The sequence below is a fragment of the Blennius ocellaris genome (assembly GCF_963422515.1).
Source record: "Blennius ocellaris genome assembly, chromosome: 5".
NCBI lineage: Eukaryota > Metazoa > Chordata > Actinopteri > Blenniiformes > Blenniidae > Blennius > Blennius ocellaris.
In genome coordinates this window covers 28,136,055-28,161,263 of record NC_137654.1, presented here as the reverse complement: position 1 = coordinate 28,161,263, position 25,209 = coordinate 28,136,055, and the positions used below count along the sequence as shown (strand labels likewise).

The 25,209-nt window shown below is 45.4% G+C and overlaps 3 protein-coding genes across 3 annotated transcripts; 1 reads left to right on the top strand and 2 right to left on the bottom strand.

Moving 5' to 3' along the window:
* Positions 1-1,380: 1,380 nt before the first annotated feature.
* On the bottom strand, positions 1,381-4,121 carry LOC308130917 (heat shock 70 kDa protein). Its single transcript, XM_080497432.1, has 2 exons — positions 4,058-4,121; positions 1,381-3,765 (listed from the first exon to the last, which is right to left on the bottom strand). Exon 2 carries the CDS (start codon positions 3,741-3,743, stop codon positions 1,824-1,826), a length of 1,920 nt encoding a protein of 639 aa, XP_080353558.1. The 5' UTR covers positions 3,744-3,765; positions 4,058-4,121; the 3' UTR covers positions 1,381-1,823.
* A 1,211-nt stretch (positions 4,122-5,332) lies between these two features.
* LOC308130253 (heat shock 70 kDa protein-like) lies at positions 5,333-8,254 on the top strand. The gene is made up of 2 exons (XM_080496497.1): positions 5,333-5,439; positions 5,867-8,254. Exon 2 carries the CDS (start codon positions 5,889-5,891, stop codon positions 7,806-7,808), a length of 1,920 nt encoding a protein of 639 aa, XP_080352623.1. The 5' UTR covers positions 5,333-5,439; positions 5,867-5,888; the 3' UTR covers positions 7,809-8,254.
* Positions 8,255-9,058: 804 nt separating this feature from the next.
* Positions 9,059-24,052, bottom strand: ahcyl1 (adenosylhomocysteinase-like 1; the record flags this gene model as incomplete). The annotated part of the gene is given in 18 exon segments (XM_080497387.1): positions 9,059-10,098; positions 10,189-10,309; positions 11,249-11,327; positions 11,414-11,482; positions 11,657-11,755; positions 12,732-12,826; positions 13,006-13,076; positions 13,239-13,327; positions 13,431-13,494; positions 13,618-13,734; positions 14,606-14,712; positions 14,787-14,881; positions 15,358-15,403; positions 15,405-15,461; positions 15,559-15,659; positions 16,411-16,554; positions 17,376-17,490; positions 23,861-24,052. Coding segments are annotated over 18 exon segments (1,668 nt in total). The 3' UTR covers positions 9,059-10,091.
* Between the last annotated feature and the right edge of the window lie 1,157 nt (positions 24,053-25,209).

Below are 25,209 nucleotides of genomic sequence, written 5' to 3'. Positions count from 1 at the left end.
AAGGATCTCACCTGTCGCTCCTGGTGGAGACGCGCGGATCAAGTGCCAGATGCTTGTTTGTTAGGTTTTTGTATTTTCTCTCTCTCTCTCTCTCGCTCTCGCTCTCGCTCTCTCTCCAGTTGGGGGAATCTGTTGCTTCTCCACAAGTCAGTCTGCCTTCCCCCAGCGACACAGCCCGGTTGGATGGTGCGCGCTCAACAACAGGCTCGGCAGTTTAACTCATTGAGCGCTGACTGCTGTCTGATCATCGGACCACTCCCTCTAATTAGACCTCAGGATGCGCTGATGGAGAGAGAGAGAGAGAGAGAGAGAGAGAGAGAGAGAGAGAGAGAGAGAGAGAGAGAGAGAGAGAGAGAGAGAGAGAGAGAGAGAGAGAGAGAGAGAGAGAGAGAGAGAGAGAGAGAGAGAGAGAGAGAGAGAGAGAGCGAGAGATGCGCTGCTTAATTCACCCTGCTTTGTAATCATTGGTCTCAGATAGAAGGTGCGTTATTCAAGATCCATGATAAATTATGCAGAACGACCAAAACTGAATTGTCTTCCCTGAGATGAATCGATCTGCTTCTTTTATTTGGTTGTATAGCTTCCGCTTATGCACAGCTATTGCTCAAATTTGGGACATTTTATAACTTTGAAAAATGTTATTCCCCAGGCACACATCTCCAGAGACCAATTTCAAGTTCAACATAGGATTATTAATAATATCAGTGTTGGTATTAGAAATATATAAGACTTCATCACGATCCAACAGGTAGCTGTTGCTCCATTCAGAATACAGATGTGACAATCACAGGTTTCCCCCTAGTGGATTCATTGATGTACAACAATTGTCCTGGAGGACAAATGAATGAGCAGTTCTTTGATTGTTTTTTTTTTTCGGGGCTGGGGGTTAGCAGTACTGGAGAAGAGTAGAAGTAATGATCCATTAAAAAGTGTGGGGTTTTTTTGTTGTTAAAAATATTAGAGAGAGGAAACAGTACTGAAAGAGCAACACACAAGCAAACATCAGTCCCACGAATAAAGATGTTCATATGTGCAGCAGAGGTCATGAAGTCGTTCTAATGCCAAGAAAATGAGAAGAAAAACTGTGCATCCTCATCTGTACACAGTTAAGCAGCTACCACATCCTGAGTGGGGAATCACACAGTAGAAAATGAAACCACTGGGTTTAGAAACTGAGGATTTTAGTAGTTTTGGAATTTTAAATATTTTCCAAATTGAAAAGAGGCTTCATATTATTTTGTCATTAATACTTTAATTCAGTTGACATGGAAAGTTATAGTTTCAAACTTGGCTAAATAATGTCTTTAGTTTATATATTGTTGGAACAATTTATAGAGCAGCATTAGTTATAAAAGCAATAATCCACAAACAAAATAAGCATTGCATTGATTGTTTTTATTTCAAACATGTACAAGATCAATCAAACAGCTCACACCGATCAACCAAAAGACATGTGACCAAACAAACCGTGAATAAATAGCAGCAGAACAATATAATCTCATTGCATGTCTGAAAAGGAGTGTGAAGAACTATAACTTATTAAATCTCAACTTCTCCAGGAATATTTTCTACCTTCCACCTCTTTAGGGATCAATTCATTTAAACTTGTTATAACTATTACATTTAGACAAATTATCTGTTGAAAAGATTTGATTCAGAGAAAGTAATGGCACAGGTACAAAATGTCTTTAAATATACATATATACAATGTACATCTATGAATGTGTATTATTTTATTGCATGAGAGAAAATAACCGTGACGTCGGGAAGTTTGTATCAAACAACGGAGATAAATGTCATCAGAACCGTGACGAGTCCCCGATTCAGTCCACTTCTTCAATAGTGGGGCCCTTGGAGCCGTCTCCTGAGCGCCCGCCACAGCCACCAGGTGGCGCTCCTCCCTGGTACAACTTGGTCACAATCGGCTTGCAAACCTTCTCCAGTTCCTTCTGCTGATGCTCGTATTCCTCCTTTTCTGCCAGCTGGTTGTTCTCCAGCCAGGAAATCGTGTGGTTGCACTTGTCGACCACCATCTTCTTCTCCTCCTCGCTGATCTTCCCCTTCATGTTCTCGTCCTCCACGCTGCTCTTCATGTTGAAGGCGTACGACTCCAGCTGGTTCTTGGCTGCGACCTTGTCTCTCTGGACGTCGTCCTCGGCCTTGTACTTTTCCCCGTCCTGCACCATTCGCTCGATCTCCTCTCTGCTCAGGCGGCCCTTGTCGTTGGTGATGGTGATTTTGTTCTCTTTGCCGGTGCTTTTGTCGACAGCGGACACGTTCAGGATGCCGTTGGCGTCCACGTCGAAGGTGACCTCCACCTGCGGCACGCCTCGGGGAGCGGGAGGGATGCCAGTCAGATCGAACTTGCCCAGGAGGTTGTTGTCCTTGGTCATGGCTCGCTCACCTTCGTACACCTGAATCAGCACGCCTGGTTGGTTGTCTGTGTACGTGGAGAAGACCTGAGTCTGCTTGGTTGGAATGGTGGTGTTTCGTTTGATCAAAGGCGTCATAACGCCGCCGGCGGTTTCAATGCCCAGAGACAAGGGAGCCACATCCAGCAGCAGCAGATCCTGAACGTTCTCAGAAGTGTCGCCCATGAGGATGGCGGCCTGCACCGCTGCGCCGTACGCCACGGCCTCATCTGGGTTGATGCTCTTGTTCAGCTCTCTGCCATTGAAGAAGTCCTGCAAGAGCTTCTGGATTTTGGGAATTCTTGTGGAGCCGCCGACCAGAACGATCTCGTCGATTTTGGACTTGTCCAGCTTGGCATCCTGCAGGGCTTTCTCAACCGGCTCCAGGGTTCCTCTGAAGAGCTCCGAGTTGAGCTCTTCAAAACGTGCTCTTGTGATGGAGGTGTAAAAGTCGATTCCCTCAAACAGAGAGTCGATCTCAATGCTGGCCTGGGTGCTGGAGGACAAGGTCCTCTTTGCCCTCTCGCATGCCGTACGCAGCCTCCTCACCGCTCTCTTGTTCTGGCTGATGTCCTTTTTGTGTTTCCTCTTGAACTCTTCCACAAAGTGGTTGACCATTCGGTTGTCAAAGTCCTCGCCGCCCAGGTGAGTGTCCCCTGCCGTGGCTTTCACTTCAAAGATGCCGTCCTCAATGGTCAGGATGGACACGTCAAAGGTGCCTCCTCCGAGGTCAAAGATCAGCACGTTCTTCTCTCCTTTCTTGCCTTTATCCAGGCCGTAAGCGATGGCTGCCGCCGTGGGCTCGTTGATGATCCGCAGAACGTTCAGTCCAGAGATCACACCCGCGTCTTTGGTGGCCTGTCTCTGCGAGTCATTGAAATAAGCCGGCACAGTGATCACAGCGTTGGACACCCTCTGTCCCAGGTACGCCTCTGCTATCTCCTTCATTTTCACCAGAACCATTGAGGAAATCTCCTCAGGATAGAAGGCCTTGGTCTCCCCTTTGTACTCCACCTGGACTCGGGGTTTACCGTCGTCACTGATCACCCTGAAAGGCCACAGTTTCATGTCGGACTGGACCACCGAGTCGGTAAACTTCCTCCCGATGAGCCGCTTGGCGTCAAAGATGGTGTTGGTGGGATTCAAGGCAACTTGATTCTTGGCAGCATCTCCAATCAGCCTCTCAGTGTCCGTGAAGGCCACATAACTGGGGGTCGTCCTGTTGCCCTGGTCGTTGGCGATGATCTCCACTTTTCCATGTTGGAAAACCGCGACACAAGAGTAGGTGGTGCCCAGATCGATGCCAATGGAGATTCCCTTTGCTGAGGACATCTTGCTGGCTGCTTTGTCCTTCCTACACAGATACAGGACACATTAGAATTTTATTATTGTTAATTAATTATTCATTTGTTATTTGCATTTGCTTTTTAACAATCAATGGAAAATAAATATTTGAGATAAACAAATCGTGAAAAAACTGAGATAGAAAATGAAGATGTTGTTATCGAGCTCAGTGAATAAACCTTTTAATTTATTAGTTATAACATTTCTTTTAAATAACTAAAATCCAGCTATAGTTTCAAGATGATCAAGTCAATATCTCTGCCATCATGAACCTCTATTTAGAAAGTAAGAGCTGTACTTACTGTCAGTGATGGGTCCCTCAGTGAGCAGCTTCCTGCTGTCAGATTATGTCTCCTTGTGTTTCTTCTGAAACTTCTGCCTGGATTGACTCGGGCTGCTTGTGTTTATACTGACAGAAAGTTTCCAGAAAGCTCCGACTCCTCCTCTGACTCCTCCCCCAGCTCCTCCTACTCGGAGCTTCTGGCTGCAGCCAGAAAGCAGGAGAAGATTCCAGAGAACGCCAGTGTTCTGAAGCTCATCCTAGAAGCAGGATGACCGTGAGGGAACACCGTGTGGAGAATGAAGCGGTGACGGATGAATGGATGAATGGATGGATGAATGAATGAATGAATGAATGAATGAATGAATGAATGAATGAATGAATGAATGAATGAAAGAAAATCATATTGGACACGTATAATAAAACCATTGGTTTTTCAGCCTATTCATTTTCCTGGTCAGTCAAAGTGAATTCCATTTGTTGGCTTTTTCCTGAATTATGATGACCGTAAATAAAAACCATTCATTCGTCCTTCCTGAAAGTATTCTTTCATAGCAGAAGCAGACACAGGTGACACAAGACACAAGTGGTTTTGTTTCAACTGATTTATTTGACTTCTTCCTTCTCCTCCTTCACCAATCCCACCGTGAAACCTGAACAAAAACGTAAAATGCATTAAAATATCACAAAGTGAGTAAAAAATGCAAATCATTGAAAGAACACTAAATAGGAGCAAAACACACACAAATCAAACACTTCGCTGCTGCAGAATGACGGAAATTGTCCAAAGAGCGTCCGTGAGTTCAAACGGTGGACAAAATAACTTAAAAAAACGTATCGATAAACATTCACCTCCATTTGTTTACATCGGTTCTTCAGCGTGGGGTCAAGTTACTTTCACTTACACGGGGACCCGGAAGCCGATATGTATTACTTCCCGTTTCAAAAATAAAAGCTCCTAAGCGGATACGAGTGATAAGAAACAACACTGACGTCAAAATAAACTCAGTCGTTATATTGAATTCTCCAATAAACTAAATAATCAACATAACAGTAACAGTAGTTACAGTCTCGCTGCTCTTTTGCCCACATTGTATTCTGCCACAGTCACCCTCCTTCTCGAATGAGCTTCAGATGACTGGCACCTTCTGGAATCTTCTCCACCTCTCGCGCTCCGTCCAGAAAGCAGCAGCACTTTCTAATAATAACAGGAGCAGTCAGACCATGAGTCAGACAGCGTGTTCAGAGGGGGAGGAGTCAGAGGAGGAGTCGGAGCTTTCTGGAAACCTGCGGTCGGTATAAACACAAGCAGCTTGAGTCAATTCAGGCAGAAGTTTCAGAAGAAACACAAGGAGACAGAATCTGACAGCAGGAAGCTGCTCACTGAGAGACCCATCACTGACAGTAAGTACAGCTCTTACTTTCTAAATAGAGATTCATGATGGCAGAGATACTGACTTGATCATCTTGAAACTATAGCTGGATTTTAGTTATTTAAAAGAAATGTTATAACTAATAAATTAAAAGCTTTATTCACTGATCTCGATAACAACATCTTCATTTTCTATCTCAGTTTTTTCATGATTTGTTGAGTTTTAGATGAGTTTAGTTCATTTCATTCATTGTAAAAACAGAAAGTGTAACAATTCAATACACTACAGAACAAAGGTTTTCAAATTTCTGAAAGGGAAAAGAAATAACTTTAATATATATACTCTGCCCCTTTATCTCAAATATTTATTTTCCATTGATTGTTAAAAAGCAAATGCAAATAACAAATTAATAATTAATTAACAATAATTAAATTCTAATGTGTCCTGTATCTGTGTAGGAAGGACAAAGCAGCCAGCAAGATGTCCTCAGCAAAGGGAATCTCCATTGGCATCGATCTGGGCACCACCTACTCTTGTGTCGCAGTTTTCCAACATGGAAAAGTGGAGATCATCGCCAACGACCAGGGCAACAGGACGACCCCCAGTTATGTGGCCTTCACGGACACCGAGAGGCTGATTGGAGATGCTGCCAAGAATCAAGTTGCCTTGAATCCCACCAACACCATCTTTGACGCCAAGCGGCTCATCGGGAGGAAGTTTACCGACTCGGTGGTCCAGTCCGACATGAAACTGTGGCCTTTCAGGGTGATCAGTGACGACGGTAAACCCCGAGTCCAGGTGGAGTACAAAGGGGAGACCAAGGCCTTCTATCCTGAGGAGATTTCCTCAATGGTTCTGGTGAAAATGAAGGAGATAGCAGAGGCGTACCTGGGACAGAGGGTGTCCAACGCTGTGATCACCGTGCCGGCTTATTTCAATGACTCGCAGAGACAGGCCACCAAAGACGCGGGTGTGATCTCTGGACTGAACGTTCTGAGGATCATCAACGAGCCCACGGCGGCAGCCATCGCTTACGGCCTGGATAAAGGCAAGAAAGGAGAGAAGAACGTGCTGATCTTTGACCTCGGAGGAGGCACCTTTGACGTGTCCATCCTGACCATTGAGGACGGCATCTTTGAAGTGAAAGCCACGGCAGGGGACACTCACCTGGGCGGCGAGGACTTTGACAACCGAATGGTCAACCACTTTGTGGAAGAGTTCAAGAGGAAACACAAAAAGGACATCAGCCAGAACAAGAGAGCGGTGAGGAGGCTGCGCACGGCATGCGAGAGGGCAAAGAGGACCTTGTCCTCCAGCACCCAGGCCAGCATTGAGATCGACTCTCTGTTTGAAGGAATCGACTTTTACACCTCCATCACAAGAGCACGTTTTGAAGAGCTCAACTCGGAGCTCTTCAGAGGAACCCTGGAGCCGGTTGAGAAAGCCCTGCAGGATGCCAAGCTGGACAAGTCCAAAATCGACGAGATCGTTCTGGTCGGCGGCTCCACAAGAATTCCCAAAATCCAGAAGCTCTTGCAGGACTTCTTCAATGGCAGAGAGCTGAACAAGAGCATCAACCCAGATGAGGCCGTGGCGTACGGCGCAGCGGTGCAGGCCGCCATCCTCATGGGCGACACTTCTGAGAACGTTCAGGATCTGCTGCTGCTGGATGTGGCTCCCTTGTCTCTGGGCATTGAAACCGCCGGCGGCGTTATGACGCCTTTGATCAAACGAAACACCACCATTCCAACCAAGCAGACTCAGGTCTTCTCCACGTACACAGACAACCAACCAGGCGTGCTGATTCAGGTGTACGAAGGTGAGCGAGCCATGACCAAGGACAACAACCTCCTGGGCAAGTTCGATCTGACTGGCATCCCTCCCGCTCCCCGAGGCGTGCCGCAGGTGGAGGTCACCTTCGACGTGGACGCCAACGGCATCCTGAACGTGTCCGCTGTCGACAAAAGCACCGGCAAAGAGAACAAAATCACCATCACCAACGACAAGGGCCGCCTGAGCAGAGAGGAGATCGAGCGAATGGTGCAGGACGGGGAAAAGTACAAGGCCGAGGACGACGTCCAGAGAGACAAGGTCGCAGCCAAGAACCAGCTGGAGTCGTACGCCTTCAACATGAAGAGCAGCGTGGAGGACGAGAACATGAAGGGGAAGATCAGCGAGGAGGAGAAGAAGATGGTGGTCGACAAGTGCAACCACACGATTTCCTGGCTGGAGAACAACCAGCTGGCAGAAAAGGAGGAATACGAGCATCAGCAGAGGGAACTGGAGAAGGTTTGCAAGCCGATTGTGACCAAGTTGTACCAGGGAGGAGCGCCACCTGGTGGCTGTGGCGGGCGCTCAGGAGACGGCTCCAAGGGCCCCACTATTGAAGAAGTGGACTGAATCAGGGACTCGTCACGGTTCTGATGACATTTATCTCCGTTGTTTGATACAAACTTCCCGACGTCACGGTTATTTTCTCTCATGCAATAAAATAATACACATTCATAGATGTACATTGTATATATGTATATTTAAAGACATTTTGTACCTGTGCCATTACTTTCTCTGAATCAAATCTTTTCAACAGATAATTTGTCTAAATGTAATAGTTATAACAAGTTTAAATGAATTGATCCCTAAAGAGGTGGAAGGTAGAAAATATTCCTGGAGAAGTTGAGATTTAATGAGTTATAGTTCTTCACACTCCTTTTCAGACATGCAATGAGATTATATTGTTCTGCTGCTATTTATTCACGGTTTGTTTGGTCACATGTCTTTTGGTTGATCGGTGTGAGCTGTTTGATTGATCTTGTACATGTTTGAAATAAAAACAATCAATGACAATGCTTATTTTGTATGTGGATTATTGCTTTTATAACTAATGCTGCTCTATAAATTGTTCCAATAATATATAAACCAAAGACATTATTTAGCCAAGTTTGAAACTATAACTTTCCATGTCAATTGAATTAAAGTATTAACGACTAAATAATATGAAGCCTCTTTTCAATTAGGAATTTATATTAAATTCCAAAACTTTACTGATGACAGATTTGGCTGCACAGTTTTCGTCTTGACATTAAAACCACTTCATGACCTCTGCTGCACATCTGGAGATCTTAATGATCAGTGGGATCAAAACTGATCTTTGCTCGTCTAGAGCTCTTTCAGTACTTTCCTCTCTGTAGTATTTCAAAAAACTACACATTTTAGTGGATCATTACTTCAACGATCTCAACACTAGTATTTATTAAAATATATTACATTAATCAAAGAACTGGTCGTTCATTTGTTCTCCAGTAAAATTGTTGTACATGGATGCGTCCACTAGGGGGAAACCTCAGATTGTCAGATTTCTACTGTGAATGGAGCCACAGCTGCCTTATGGATCATGAAGTCTTTTTGTATAATACTAACAAGAACACTGATATTAATAAGAATTTAATCTCAAACTTGGATTTATTCCTAAATGAATGGGAAACAGACTGACTGGTGCCATGATTCTTGACATAAACACACTCTGGACTGGTTCAGAGTCACTTTCCTGTTAAAAACGTTTGCTTTATTGCTAATTTAATGCATTCATTTCATACATAGTGTACACATATAGGACATTTTGATCACGTGAAATATTATCGTAGTTGGCATAATAGAGTCAGATAATTCAACAACAATCATTTGCCAGACATCAAGTCTAATATTATTTCCAACATACAGCTCTTACATTAGAGATCAAATTACCAGCAGAAGCAATGGAATCAAAACATTTCATGTTCCAACAATAAATGTGTTTTTAAAAAGCAAAGAATGTTTTCATAAGGACAGTGCTGAAATTTACCAGTTAGTGATTTAAAGGCACATCCATGCCCATTTTACCCTAAAGGCCTCATCCAGTCAGAAAACCTCTTCAGGAAACACAGATGGAAATATTGATTGTAAGGTGGGATCGATAAAAGCTGCAGCGACTTTTCTTTTTAACATTCTGGATATATCTCATCTGGGGAACGTTTTTTTTTTTTTGAAAGAGAAGCAGCAAGTGCTTCGCCGCTCAGGAATTCAAGACGCACTCCTCAGACCACGAGAACTTCCTGAAATAAACATTTCACCACATTGTTTATACGGCTATATTTGATGAGGGGGGGGGGGGTTCCTAAATGAAGAGGATGACTCGATGTTACCTTTTAAGGCATGTATGCAGACGCCGAACCATGAGATCAATGCAAAAACAAACATAAAAAAAAAAAAAAAAAAAGATGCAGGTTTCATTACAGAGTTTGTTTTGGTTCAAGGGAATGTACTCATTAAAGTGTCTGACAGACAAACATAAATCATATCTCTCCTCTCGCTTTCTTACAGCCATCGTTTGGCACTGTGCATGAATACGGTAAAGAAACAAAAAACAATTAATAACGGGCTAATGATTCGGTAGCAACTGAATACGTACGGACACGTGGAAGCATGCGAGCGGGTTTCTCATAAAACACAAGAAGACGGATCAAATGTTAGTCGGTGATACATTATATGTTTCCTACAAGATATAACACTACTTTTAAAGGTGAATTTCATAAGTTACATTCAGCATAAGTAAAATAAGTCATCCATTTTTTAATTTTTTTTTTTAGCAGAAAATAAAATAGATATCTCTGTTTATTACGGGGTAACTGTGTGACGAGGCGTTTCTCATTAATACCTGTGGAGAGAGAAAAAAAAAAAACAATGTCATTTTATTATAAAATGTGTTGATACTATGGGAGAGATTCACACCACAGGGACTCCAAACCTGTAGTAATTTGGCTTGAAGGGGCCGTTCTTGTTGAGGCCCATGTACTTCGCCTGCTCGTCGGACAGCTCCGTCAGGTGGGCGTCGAAGTTCGGGAGGTGCAAACTGGCAACGTACTCGTCTGGAGGAGAGGGAGAAGACGATCAGCCCCGCCTGGAGAATAACGAGCTTCAGGCTCCGTTCACACTGCAGGTTCTTGATGCTCAAATTGTGATTTTTTTTTTCTGATTTCTTTGCGTGATTATTCACGTGAAGACGACGTGAAGCCACACCGAGCACGCCATTTACGCATGGCACGTCGGTCAGCACCGGGGTTGCCAGATATGACTCACTGTTTTCAGCCCAAACGCCTAAAAAGCCTGTGTAGGAATCATGTTAAAGCTGTAAAACTATTAAACGTGTAATAAAGAACGCCCCATAAACACACAAATGCATGAAATATACACCCCACAACTGGGGGATATCTGGCAATGTTCAACCATTGTAGATCTATTTTCTAGTGGTTGTTAAATACAGGCCGACAAAATCTAGACAACATGAGGAGGGAAAGAAGGAGCATGAAAAAAGCAGGTTTTATCATTTTGGCAGAGTCTCTTTCTCCGGCGCTTTTCCGTGACGTGAGTCACACGTCAATGACGAAGCAGTCGCATGTAGAAAAACATCAGAATTGGAACCACACATGATCGAGGTGTGGATCTCGTGTGAAAAAAATCTGAATTGGAGCTTTCACACACAAACAGGTGTGATATGGGTCACGTCTCAGCAAAGAAATCTGAATTGGGGCGTGAATGAGGTCTTAGGTGTAGGAGGAAACCATGAGGTGGCGGCAATGACCATTGTTTTATAAGAGCAGCACAATGTAACTGGTGTTTAACATGAAAAAGTTGGCCAATAACAGATATTCATAATGCTGGTGTGACCAATATTGATATTTATCATCTATTACTTGCAAATACCGACTTTTTTATTTTGTTAATGTCTCAAACTGGTCGATGCATCATGTATCTGTGACACACGTATAACAGAATCTATAAGATAACATACAAAACCTCACTCTCACCCATTTTCTTGGGCAGGAGGTAAACGTCCTGCTTGTATCGTCCTTCAGGAGCGTTGAAGAGCTCGATCAGAGCCAGCGCCTGCGGGGGGGGAGAAACGCCACACGGTGACCACATGACGACGCTCGACGACGTCGGCGACGCTGCCGCGGGACAAACCGACCGACCTGAGTCGTCGCGGTGATCGACAGCACGAATGTAGGCACGGTCGAGCAGCTCAGATTCAAGAGGCGACCCTGAAAATCATCAGAAGACCACTTTGACGTGTGCAGCGGCGTCAAATTCAGCGCAGACGATTAAAAATGTAAAAATGAAAAAAAGACGAGGCCTATCGGTCACACAGCGGATCGGGTTTGATCAAACCACCTTTGAGATGTGACCCTCAAGAAGCTGCTGCAGGAGGACAGTACCTCTGCCAGCAGGACGACCCTCTTCCCGTCGGGCCAGATGATGTGGTCCACCTGAGAGCGGACTCTCTCCCAGGTCAGCTCGGGGCTGCGGAGGCTCGCCTGCAGACGGGAAGAGAGAGGAAACGTCCTGTCCTCTGGTCATGTGGGCAACGACTAGAATTCATGCTTTAAAAAGAAATGCTTTAAGATCACAGAGATTTGAAGTGAGTCATTCAGCTACAATCAATGATTGTGACTTAATTCAAGAAAATCCTCTCATCCAAGGGGGTCAAACACACGTCCGGATCGGGTTTCTGTCACTACTGATACTATTCTATTCTATTCTTTTACCAAAACCAGATAATTACTCCAGAAAATTCCGACTATCTCAATTTTGATTAATCCTTCTGGTGCAGAATACTGTGAAACATCCCAAAAAAACTTCTATTGCTGCTGCATTATGGGTGTTTTTACCATGACAGCGTGGATTTGCGACTAATGCCAGTCTGCTATCTTTCATGGCCGCATCACTGAGATCTCAGCCCGGGTCCCAGTGTTGTGTTGTGTTACTACTTTGCAGAAATTTGCTTAAAAAAAAACGTTTTTTCTTTGAAACGGTTAGCATCTTGGAGCCTCTTGCAGGCTGGTTTTGGCCCACAGGCTTTATGTTTCCCACCTTTCCTCTGGTAAGAACTGTAATGTTTCTCGTCGACTGCTGTTGCAGGACAGCCGGAGTCTGAGATCAAGCAGATTTTAATCAAATGGCACTTTTGTCCTTTTTCCTCATATGCAGGAATTCCGATTTTTGTTTTCTTACTGAAAGTGTATTTTACTCTTAACCAATGACTTTAAGCAGCAGAAGGTAACTGGTAGAAAAATAAATGTGTGCGTAGGTTAACGAATCATTTCCAGTCGCGAAGAAGGGGATTGCTATTTTATTTCCTTCACTTAGAGCTCGTCTTCCTTTTTCTCAGAAGACTCACCCTTGCAGAGTCTTTTTAACCACGAGGGACCGTTACGTGTCCTCTGGGGGACAGAAATTCCCCAGCAGTTTTTTTTTGTTGTTTTTAAACAAACACACGCAGAGTCACATTACCACGTCAATCTCAGTGTTGGAGTGTCCCATATTGCAGACGATGCAGCCGTTTTTCATTCGGTCGAGCTGCTCTCTGGTCACAACGTTCTTGTTGCCTACGATTAAAGAAAAAAAAAACAAGTGTTTGATGAAGAGAATGGTGGAGGGGAGCGGTCCGCCTTGAACACGACCCGCGTTGTCACCGGGGACATTTAAAGGACAATGCTCTTGTTTTTGATGGAAACGCTGATTATCGAAGCAGAAGTAATGGCCGCCGCCACATGCGGCTCCGTACCGGTGCACGTTATCACCACGTCCATCTGCCGGATGACCTCGCTCAGCTTGACCACTCGGAAGCCGTCCATGCTGCACGCAGACATTTGATGAGAAAAGAAACACCGCCAGTAACAATAATGGCGATAATAACAACAGCTTTTGTTTGTCCCCCCTCGCGCACTTATTTCAATATGGGGCCGGCCGCACAAGCAAAAGAGCGTTCCGTGTTCGGTGGAGACGGGAGTGACTCACCAGGCCTGCAGGGCACAGATGGGGTCGATCTCGGTGATGCACACAATCGCTCCGAGGGCTTTGAGAGCAGTGCAGCAGCCTTTTCCCACCTAAGTGAGCACACGAGAGTTTCACCGAAATGCCTGCCGCACCGGCGAGAGCCCACTCACGCCTTCGACAATGAGAATGTTTTCACATTACAGGCTGAGTCACCTCTCCGTAACCGCACACAACCACTTGCTTGCCTCCGAACATTATATCCGTGGTTCTCTTCAAGCTGCAAGACGCGAGGGAGAGATCGGCGTCAGGAGAATTGTGGAGGCTTTTTTTTTTTTTTTTTTTTTTTAAATCCAAACACAAAAAACGGTACAACGACAAACAAACAAGTGCTTCTAATCACCCGTCCAGGATGGATTCGCGGCAGCAGTAGAGGTTGTCAAACTTCTGCTTGGTGACCGAGTCGTTGACGTTCATGGCCGGGACGCAGAGTTTTCCAGCCTTGGACAGCTGGTACAACCTGGGAGGACACGCGTGGAAACGGGTTCAGGAGCCGCCCTCTGATCAACTCCATTGAGAGGACATGTGAAAGCAGTTAAGCTCAGTCACGGTGTATTAACACTATTCACACTCGTGAACTGTTTCTGCTGACAGGAGCTCGGTTTACTGCAGAATTCAACAATTACAGATGCGTTGGAACATTTGACTGTGTTTTGAATCATGAGTATTGGCTCTATGTTGAGATTGCGGTAGATTCTAGTACTAATTGTTTATATTTGTGGGAAATGTTAACTTTTTCAAGACGTGCTGACCATGCCACAACAAAGAAAAACCAAAAATGTAAAGTTTATTATGGCACTATTTCAACGGTCAAGTTGATGAATTTGACCCCTAAACTGCAATCTGTTTGAGATAAAATAACAGATTTATATTCAATATAACTTGAGAAGTCAAATTAAAAAAGACATATATAAATTGCTGTTAATTGGTAGTGGCATGTCATTCTCAAATATTGGAAACATTTTGGAAACACAAACTGCAGTGCAGCAACACACACTGGTCAAACTTACTGTTCAGCAACTGTCAACACACATTGTGATGTATCGCAATTGTTATTGTCCTTTTACGACAATAATTCACATTTATTGGCCATGAAGAGTCTTAAAGACTGGAAGTCATTTTATGGCTTTAGCGATGGCTTGGCTGCAAGTCATTTCTGTGCCAAAATCAGTCCGGACCCAGTTGGCAGTGGTTGTTTTTATTCGTTGACAGCTCAATGCTGACAATGATGACATTTCCTGCTAATTCTCAAAGCTGTGGCCACAATAAAACGCGGGACAGAGAAGCTCATAAAATGATACCGGAAAGCAAGTCGTAGCTCATAAACAGACCTGTGAACCCCGGTGACGCTCTCCTCCACGATGCCCCGGACCTTTTTGAAGACACTGGGATACTTCTTGTACACCCAGTGAGTCAAATCCCCGCCGTCGTCCAGGATCTTCGAGAGCAAGACGAGGATTAACACCCAGAGAAAATAAACTTCAGACGTGTGGTAAAGTGTCCGCATGATACCATGTTGGCCTGCCAGCCCTCCGTGTTGACACAACGATCGATGCACCACCAGAAGTCGTCCTCGGATTCGCCCTTCCATGCAAACACAGGAACCCCTGTGGTCAGAAAACACACACACACACACACACACACACATACTTATGGGTAAGCCTGCACAACAGGTCCATTAGCGGTGCATTACAGAGTGAAAGGAACGAACCGTGTCGGTTTATTTTCAAGGTACATTAAAGCTTAAGCAACTTTGGAGACGACCAGAACATTTTGATTAAAAAACAAAAGCATCTCAGTTCCCAGCAACACTGATTTGAGTGTTTTCGGTCCTGATTTAAATAAGAAACGAGTGTGTTGAGGAGTGTAGGAAGTAAAAAGCTGCTACACCTCGTTTCTTCTGACTCTGGATGTTTCATAATGCTACCATAAGTAAATGTGACATGTATTTAACCATTCAAAGCTCTATGGACCAGAAGGAAGATTTCGAAGTGGATCTACTGACACACAGGTCGCCTGTGCAGAGTCCCTATTAGGAGTCTCACGTTTAAAATCAAACGTAGAAGAGCTAAAAGAAACGAACCCGTCTCAGCAAGAGCAGCAGCCACCTCGTTCTGAGTGGAGTAGATTGTTGCAGGCAGTCCAGCGACACTGAGCTCCGAGAGCGACCAACGTTTCAATCAGGACCTATCGAAGAGAAGAAACACTTTATTAACTCCCTTAAAAAAAAATAAAGGGGGGGGGGGGTTATATCAGGTAAAAAAAACTGGACGAGAGGACGTACTGCTGTCTGGGCAGTGATGTGGGTGCAGCCCACTATCTTCGCCCCGGCCAGCGGCTTCTCGCCCTGGGCTCGCTTCCTCAGGGAAATCAAGGCGGACATGTCTGTGGAGGAGCAGCGACGTGTTACCAGGAGGGCCACGCTTTGTTATGGAGGGGGGGGGGGGGGGGGGGGGGGGGGGACGTCGGGTTTAATGGAGAATGACTGAAAAGTGTGGCAGCAGCAGCTGTCGCCTCGTTTGGATTTAAGTCTGAAGAACAGTCAGGCACACTCAGCGGCCACACGGGCGAAGTAAACAAAGAGTGAGAAGGAGGGAGGGAGGGAGAGAGAGAGAGAGAGAGAGAGAGAGAGAGAGAGAGAGAGAGAGAGAGAGAGAGAGAGAGAGAGGGGGGAGAGAGGGAGGGAGGGAGAGAGAGAGAGAGAGAGAGAGAGAGAGAGAGAGAGAGAGAGAGAGAGGGGGATGGAGGGAGAGTCCACGTAATTGAGGAAGCAGCATTTTTAACAAATAGTGAACAGAAGTGATTGTGTTTCCGACGCTGCCCTGGCCTTGGGTGATGAACCGGAGTGAAATCAAGCGGAAGGAAAAGACGCCATGCGATACAGACCAAGGAGCTCAAGTCGCAACAGGTGGATGACTTTGTATGAAAAGTAACGACAGCGAGTCTTATTATTCGGCTGCGTCGCGGTGACTTTCGCTTTTCCCAGTTGAAAGCACAGAGAGACGGGTGAAAACCGGGCCGTCCAGCTGTAACCCGACTTCACACGGCGGCCTGCCGAGACCCCCGAATCAGACGAGGCGCGATGGGAGATGGACGCAAGGGGGGGAAATAAATAAACAAAGTGTGTCTGATGTACCTTGCTCCGCAATTTCAATTTCCCTGCGGCCGAATTCAGCCTGTTTGATGTTCTTCACACAGAAGTCGCTGCTGCCGTGGGTGTTGACCTGCGCCTTGTCCCGGGGGGAAGTTTCATCGTCGGAGCTGTCGGTGTACGACGCAGCTGCGGCACGGACAACACAAAAGGGCCATTTTTGAAGAGAAGCACACAAAAGGGACAATTATGAGAGCTATACTTGGAAATCCATTGTGTGAAGGGCCGTCAGACATATTTCAGTTCGGGGGTCACAGACAGTCTGACCAGTAGAAAAGCCTTGAACTACAAACTTTAAAAGATTTGTTGTTTTCGCTGCACCACGCAAGAGTACATGTGATGAAAATCTGCATCCCTACCCCAATCTCTCTGTCTGTCCTCCCCTTTGCTGTCCTCTACCCCCCCCCCCCCCAATCGGATTAGCACAAACCCGCCACCTCCTCCTCTGGTTCTGCAAAGGTTCCTTCCTGTTCAAGCAAGTTTTTCCTTTCCACAGTCACCGATGCTTGCAAAAGGTGGATTTGTTGGGTTTCTCTCTCGCTAAAAGCGCCTACATGTGGTGCTACAGAAATAAAGTTGAATTGAATTTTTTTTTTTTTTTGCAAAAGGAAACAATAACTGCAGAAAATAACTATAATCTCAACAGAAAGCCAATTTCAAAGATGCAAAATGTTCACACAAATAAAAAAGTCTCCTATAGCTGTTGCATTATGGGTATTTTTACAAATTGACAAGGACAGCATGGCCTTGAGACTCACGCTATCTTTCACGGCAGCATCATCGAATTTTCTTCTTTTTTTTTTTTAATCGACATTTTCACCATTTGCTTGATCAGCTTGGCCGGATGTTTGACACCCCTGGTACACACACACACACACACACACACACACACACACACACACACACACACACACAAGCAGATCTAGATGAAGCGCTTCATCGCCCAGTACCTGAGCTGTAGCTGTCTGTGGACGACTGCGAGATGGAGCGAGAGAGGGAGCGCCGGCCTGCTTTGGTCGGATACTTGGTGAACTCCTGTTTGTCTTCTGCGTTAGCAAACTGGATCTGGACGGGGGAACGAAACAGAAGAAAATATGACACGTCAGGCTTCAATGACAAATGCGGCGAAGCGACGGCAGGACGGGAAATGGTTTAAATGGTTTAGACGTGCATTCACACCCTTTGTTTTATTATTAGGCTGACGTGAGACACTGAAGCGGTCTCGTCAAAAGGAAATCGCAGGTGGACGACGGGAGACGGGGCCTATTTTTAAACGCTCCCTGATGCGCCGTGATTTATGTCTTGTTCTCCGGCTCCGCTGGTTCCTGGTTGCGCTTCATTGTGTCAAATCGGCTCTTCAAAGGGAACCGAGATCAAAGATCTGGAGATGCATAAATTGGATCACAAGCAGTTGAAGCTGGGATGTTTTCTGGCCTGGCATTTTTAATAAAAGTCTCAACTGTTCAGTCTTCTGAGTTATATGGCTCCAAAACCACAAAAGAATTGTTGTTGTTGGTTTTTTTTTTCATAACTCTTACATACCTGCTGTTGGTACAAACCAAACAGTCTCTGGACAGCGGCACAAAGAACTGAGTTACGCAGCGTTTTACTGAAATAGACCGCAGGTGCGCGTCATGACGCAACGAGGAAGTTGTCTTTTGTTTATTTTTTGTGCAGAGGACTTTGTGACGATATCGACAAGATGCACTTCAGATAGTTTCATGATCGGTGGTTTACTGGGCTGTAGGATGGTCACACGTCCGCTATCGCAGGTTTATCTTCCAATAAAAACAAACCTGAACACTGCTGACAGTTTGCCTACATTGTGTACTTGCACTATTGACACCGGACTACCTTTAATCATCTATTAACTTAATTTCCTTTATTATTACCAAAATTGTAATATAATGTGCTATTTTCTTTATTTGTGTTCTAATTTTTTTATTTTTTTTGAAGTCTATCCTATAAAAAAAACTTGTTTTGGTATGGAATGCATTTCCCTGCATATTATTATACTATGTATAATTCCGGCATGTGATAAATAAAAGATTTGCGGCACGCAGACACACGTCATGTACCAACTCTTGTTCTGCTTTTCCAAGAATCCCACCTTCGTGTGTTTTGGTGGTTTCATGTCAGAATCCACGTCTGACGTCCTTCTCCCCGCCCTCATCGTGCTGAATGACGCCGTAAAGCACCGTGCGGCGTTTTTACGCTTCACACCGTTACGGGCCAAGCGCGGTCAAACCCCGTGACATCCGTTTAAAGGTCTTCTGCCGGATCCGACCTTTGTTTGTCTGCGATCACGTGACTCAAATCACAAGTGTCGGGATGCGACTTTACACCCGAGTCCGTCCGTGAAGATCTTTAACTTTCGCTTCGCCCCGGCGATTAAAACTCCTCCAGACAGTCCCGTGGCGATTTAAGCCCTCTTCCTATTTTAAATGTCCATAATCATGTGTTTGGACTGCAAACTGAAGAGGCGGCCGCCGGAGTTGACACAACAACACAGGGGGATAAATCTGGGAACGGACGGACGCCAGACGGACGACAGTATCAAAGAGTGTGACATTGAGGAGTGATGACACGACAGCAAACGAGAGACATGACGGATGTTTACGACAAACTTTAGAAGAAGTACCTCAGGCAACAGAAAGTTCTTGTCTCACAACGCAGCTTTCTAAAACCCTGTGACAGCCGGGCCTCGTCAACCTGCAGCGTCAGTACAAATAAAGCCGAGGCGATCGCCGCATGTCTTTATTTTCACAATTGAACGCGTGACGCGTCTCCTTTTCTGACTAAATAGCTGCTCTTATGTTTGCTTTGCATCAGTTTTGGACTCCCGAGGCTCCGGCGGGAACGTTTTCACAGTCTTGAATGTCTCGCTTTGTTCCGCCTCGGTTTATTGAGACGGCGGCGGCGGCGGAGGGGTTAATGCGATTAATGATGAATCGCGAGGCGTTGTGTTTCCGCTCGCCTTACACAGGAGTCGGCCAGAAAGCCGAACTGTGCACCTTTTAAGTTTGGAAGGGTTTTTTTTTTTTTTTTTTTGTCTCCCCTCCGAGCTGCATTTCAATTGATTCTTTTCTCTTTTCCCTGCAAGTCAAAGTTAAAAGTTTTCAGCAAACTGCGAAGAGGAGGGAGAAGTTTTGCATGCTGAGAGTTTCTCCTCTTTGACTGGGAAACCAAGTCTCCTTAAAAAAAAAAAAATCAGTATGCGAGACAAGTTTTCTGACAGATTGGGAATAACTCACCCTTTCTCTGCCGAGCCCATGCTTGTGTGCCATAGCTGCCCGTCACTGCCTGCTCTCTTCCAGCCTTCCAGACACCCTCCCTGAGTCTGTGTGTCCTCTGTGTGATGGTACTAGGTGTCCCTGATGCTATTATCCCTGAACACTCCCAGGCAGAGCCGGGGGGGAGGTTCCCACCTATTATCATGATTTCTAATGGCCAACCTGGAGAGAGAAAGAGAGAGAGAGAAAGAGAGAGAGAGCGAGAGAGAGAGGGAGGAAGAGAGAGGCCTCTACTGAGAAAAGGAGGTCGATTTTAGCTGAGCCTCTCTCACTCTCTCAGGCTTTGCCCTTGACAACCAGCTGCGAAAGTCTGTAGGTTGTGTTTTTTTACGGTAATTTTAAGTGCTGAAAGAGTAAATATGGGAAGAAGCTGCAAAATGCAGAGCAATTCAGAAAAAAAGGTATACCGTACACAAACCACATACGTTTAAAAAAAAACAAAAAAACACTATTACTGCAGCGTGTACTCTCAGCCAGCAGTCACTGATTTGGACGCCTAAAAAAAAAAAAAAATGGGGGGCGATTGACAGGAGGAATTAAACTCCATTTCCATTAGCTGTCTGCTGCATCAATAGACGTCCCATCCAGTCCCATCCTGCGGCTAAAAATACTCTTTCTCTCTTCGATAGGAGGCCAGGTCACAGACTTAAGCTGTAGAGTGTGACTGTCAGTCGGCAGTGTAACGGCTCAACATGCGCCTGACATAAGGCGACTCTAACTACTACTTATCCACACTCCACTTGCTCACTGAGAGGGCGCACGGTCCGATTCCCAGGTCTGCAAGTGCAACGATTATACATCGCTGTGCTAATCCTCCAAAGCTCTTTGGACTTCAAACATGAACTATGACTTCTGTACATTATCGGGGTAATGCATGACTGTATTTTACGATTAAACACAATAAAAAGCATTGTTTTTTTTATTTCAGCAAATTTTTTTTTTTTTTAATCCTTCATGTTGGAGGTGAGAAATCCAGGAAGCTAATAAACTCACTGGAATATGAGATGAAACTGAGAACACAGTTGGAAAATGAGGAAACTAGTCAGTATAGATGTGCTACATTTCTCATCTTATTGCGACTTTTCCCCCCCGGTGTTAATAACCGCCAGAGCAACACAGAGCGTTACCTGTGCGCGCCGAGTCGGGTTTACACTTCCACAAAAAACCCTCGAAAGAAGCCGCGGCGCAAGTTATTTTTGCACGCGGCTGATAGGAACCACAGTCAGAGATGTTTCATGTACTTCAGTTTCTGGTTATTTTTATAGAAGCGCTTCGGCGTGCTCGGGTCAGATCGCTCCGGAGACGACCTCTGAGATTCCTTCTCTCACCGGCTGACGCTCCGGCGTTTGTGCAGTCTTGGTCTTGAGAGCAAGAAAGTTGCACTTTTGATAATATATCTGATGTCTGCAGGTATTTTTAAGTGCATTGAGAAAGAAAAAATCTAATGGAAAATCAAATTTCTCTTTAAAAACATTGATTTTCCTTTTTTGGGGGATAAATCGCCCAGCCCTACTAACCAGGTAGCAACATCACTGAGCAGGAAGTGTCTCCATGGCAACAGATGCTGATCTCCTCCATGAGGTGCCTCTCCCATGTGATTTTAGTTTTTTTTTTTCGCCGTTTCGGAAACTTTTAGCTGCTATCGTCTCAAAATCGAATCGATTGGTCCGTGGCTGACGACAAATCATCCCCGCAAAGTTCATGCGAATCGGGTGAGTAGTTTTTTCCCCCGAAAAATAACATACATACAAACCAATGAATAAATAGACTAACAAACACAAAGCAGCCAAAAAAAACATAACGAAGGTTATGACCCGGTCCACCCGGGATGAGCGCCGCCGCGTTTCACCTCCAGGCGCCCGCATTTCAGGCTGCATGTAAAACGGCTGGCAGGGTTCAGAGGGAAATGATGATGCATGAGCAGGCCCACAGTGAGCGAGTCGGGGGGGGGGGGGGGGGGGGGTGGGGGTGGGGGGGGCGTGTTACATAACTGCTGGATGCGGCCGGAGAGCGACGAGGCGCGGCGGTGATGTTCTTTGACTCACCCACACTCACACGCTCCTCTATAATTTGAAGCATTGATTGTGTTTTCCCCCCGTCGGATTACGTGACAATGCAGCAGCAGTCACCCGGAAAGGACTTTCATTAGTTTTATCTCACCTAAAAAAATAAATGAATAAAAAAAAAAATCTGTGCTTTTTTTTTTTTTTTTTTTTTTTAATTCTTTCTTTCTCCAGGCAGCTCAGTTTGACACCGGCTTCTCACATTTATTCATAACATGCCGCTTTGTTTTCATAAGCGCAGTCAACATTCCAACCATCCAATATGTTTTCACCCGTGCTCCCCGAGGCGATCCACATGTTATTGCCTCGTCAGACGGGGAGTCGGGGCCAATATTGTGAAGTCTACGAGCCCCGCTGCTGGGAAAAATACATGTTTCCATAAGTCCGATTAATCGGTTGACCTCTTGTGGTTATATTCAGATGAAATGCTCAGACACAAACTCACCTCCACAACCACAATAACTGCTGAGGAGATTAAACATCCACATTAATACCACTTTGGTAGAGTTCACGATTACTTTATATCCAGAAATTTAAAGAGGAAATACTGTGTATCGACAGCTTTATTACATCGAAATCATCACATTCGTGGTGAACAAATGATAATAATAAATTTCTAAAATCATAATCCATATAGCATGTCAAGAAGATGGAGGGTATTTCTGTTTGAATTAGTTTGCTTTGCTTCACAGTGTCTCAAATACACCTTATTCAAAGTGACGAGCCGTAACAGTTCAGTTCGATCTGGTGTGTTTGGTCCAGAAAACATGGAATTAGATGTTAGAATTGTGACAACATGTGTGGGAAGCACTGGTGTCACGAGTCAAAGTCACCTTGGCGGAAAGGAAATATCTCATTACAGTTGGAAATGTAGAATAGCAATTATCTCGCGACGCGATCTCAACTTTATCCGCTATGGAGGCAACAAGAATAACTTTATTATACGGAACGGGTTTATCCTTGAGATGTCCCGAGCGCCTTTGTTCTCAGGGAAAACTAAATAAGCCCGTCTGCGGAGCGTTCATCCAGCACCTGTTGCCAGGTTTCGCTCACAGCGGCGGATCTGTACTGATGTGAACGAGCCAACCTGAGGAGAGCCTTCCGTCTTTTGTCCCATTGTGCCACAGCCAAGAAACCCTAAGCCTCTTCTCACAGGCGCAAACAATTCATTTCTCTGTCGCGCACCTGAACAATGCAACGATGTCTCACCGAGCAAGGAAAGAGCAACGCGATATGGGTTCATGAGGACGATGACCTTTGCAAATTCTAAAGCCTCGCCTCGGTCGGCAGAGCTCTGAATCGCTCTGAATCGGAAGGTTGCATGTTCGAATCGTGTCCAAGTGTCCTTGAGCAAGCCACTGAACCCCAAATTACTCTGAATAGCTGGACTGGGCACCTTGTGAATAGATTAAATTGACAAAAGCACATTTGGGGGACTGCTCAAGCAGTGGAAATGGGACTATATGAGTGAAATCCATTTAACTTGGTCAGTTTTAGTTTGATTTAGAAGCCTTGCAGTAGCTCGTGGGAGTGCAGACCCACCCCCCCCCCCCCCCCCCCCCACACACACACACACACACACACACACACACACACACACTCCCCTCCCCTCTAAGCTCAGGTATGTAACTCATGTTACTACACAGATTTAGAGGATCAGCTTTGGCTTTGAGCTGTTTCCTGACTCCGGGATCTTGGCATGATGTTGATTCAGACAAAAACAGGAAAGCTACACGACTTCAACAATAATCCAGCCTCCGTGGAAGTCTCTCTTGAAATTATATGTTTCCTCGCGCAATCACGAATCTGGTATTTTTCGACTGTGGTGATTATTTCTATTTTTCCCAGGGGAATGAGTTCATCCACCGAAGCTGCAGTGATCTCCCCAGGTCGGGAGTGAATAACATGTTAACACCAGAGTGCGGCGCTTCTTCTTCACTGCAGTGTGCCGCACCAACGTGAGCGTGTGCCCCCCCCCCCCCCCCCCCTCCCTCTCTCCATCGCACGTGCATGACCCCCCCTCCCTCCCCCCCTTCCCCTCAGGTGCCCACGCGGGGGTCTCTCACGTTGATTTCTTACCTTCTTGACGGACTTCAGCGTGGGGACGGCGGTGAACGCCGCCGACGGCATTTCCCCGACGTTCATGTTCACGTCGCTGCTGTTCTTGCTGACGGTGAGCGCGGAGTATTTCTCCGCCACGTTCTCCGTCTCTTTGACATATTTGGTGGCTTGTTTCAGCTCCGTCTTGCTCTCCACGGCCGCGTCCGTCATCGCATCCGCCGGCCCGGGTACCTGGAGGAGGAGGAGGAGGAGGAGGAGGAGAGAGAGACACCGGCTGCCCCGCGAAGAAGAGTTCCGACTAACGGTACCTCCTCGCGACACGACACTTTCTCTTTTTTTAAGAAAAAGAAAAGAAAGCGATAAATGGGCCGAGCCGTCCTCTCGGAGCCGAGTTGCGTCGCGTCCGTAGTTTGCCTGAGAGTGGCTCCGTCCGTCCCGCAGCTCCGCTGTCATCCACCGGCAGAAACATCACCGAGGGGCGGGGCCGCGGCGGCCGGAGGCTGCCACCTGAGCCATTGTGGAGGCGGCGTCCGTCCACCAGGGGGAGTGCCGTTACTCGTTACCCGCACGACAAGTGCCCACGTCGAGTATATTTCGTTACTTTGATACTCGAAAGCGTAGATGTTTCGTTACCAATGGCTGCGGCGGGACAACCTACCGGTGGGAGGAGGTCCCGCCTCCTTCTCCGCGATTGGCTGATTGTGTTTATTACAGAGGTTCTGATTGGCTGAGTGGAGCCTGAGCGGTCCAATCAAAGAGGGGAATACCTGTTTGCTGTTTCACTACAAACACCGCGTCTGATCAGGACTCAACTGGATTAGGATTATATTTAAATTATAAGGTTTCCTCAAGCACTGAGACTTTAAATTACAGACTGCTTTTATCATAATAGCTTATTGTTTCAGTGCTATTGGTACTTGGTACTGAATCCTAAAAAAAATATTATGATGCATTTATAGCTTCAAGAATATGTAGAAATCACATTTTTATTTCTTCTTATTAAGCTATATTTGAAATGTCTATAAACAGTTTTTACTTGCAATAACTTATTCTTTGATCAACAATAGAAACTAGTTAATTTCCCCAAACAAGACAGATTCATTCAGTTTACTCTGTAACTGCAGAAATGCTCAAAATGACATAAGGCCACTAGTTGGTGCTGTTGTTTGTTTTTATGACGAAACCACACACAGAGAATACACTATAAATAATAACAATTGGAGTACACAGACATTCGTATCTTAAAAATTGTTATCATGTAAATGGAGCCTTAATCTTTTACCCAAAGTATCCTAAACAATTTCACTGTTACTTGCCATTTTTTCCATTCTTGAACAAGACCACCGTTTAGAGAATATGCTGTGCTA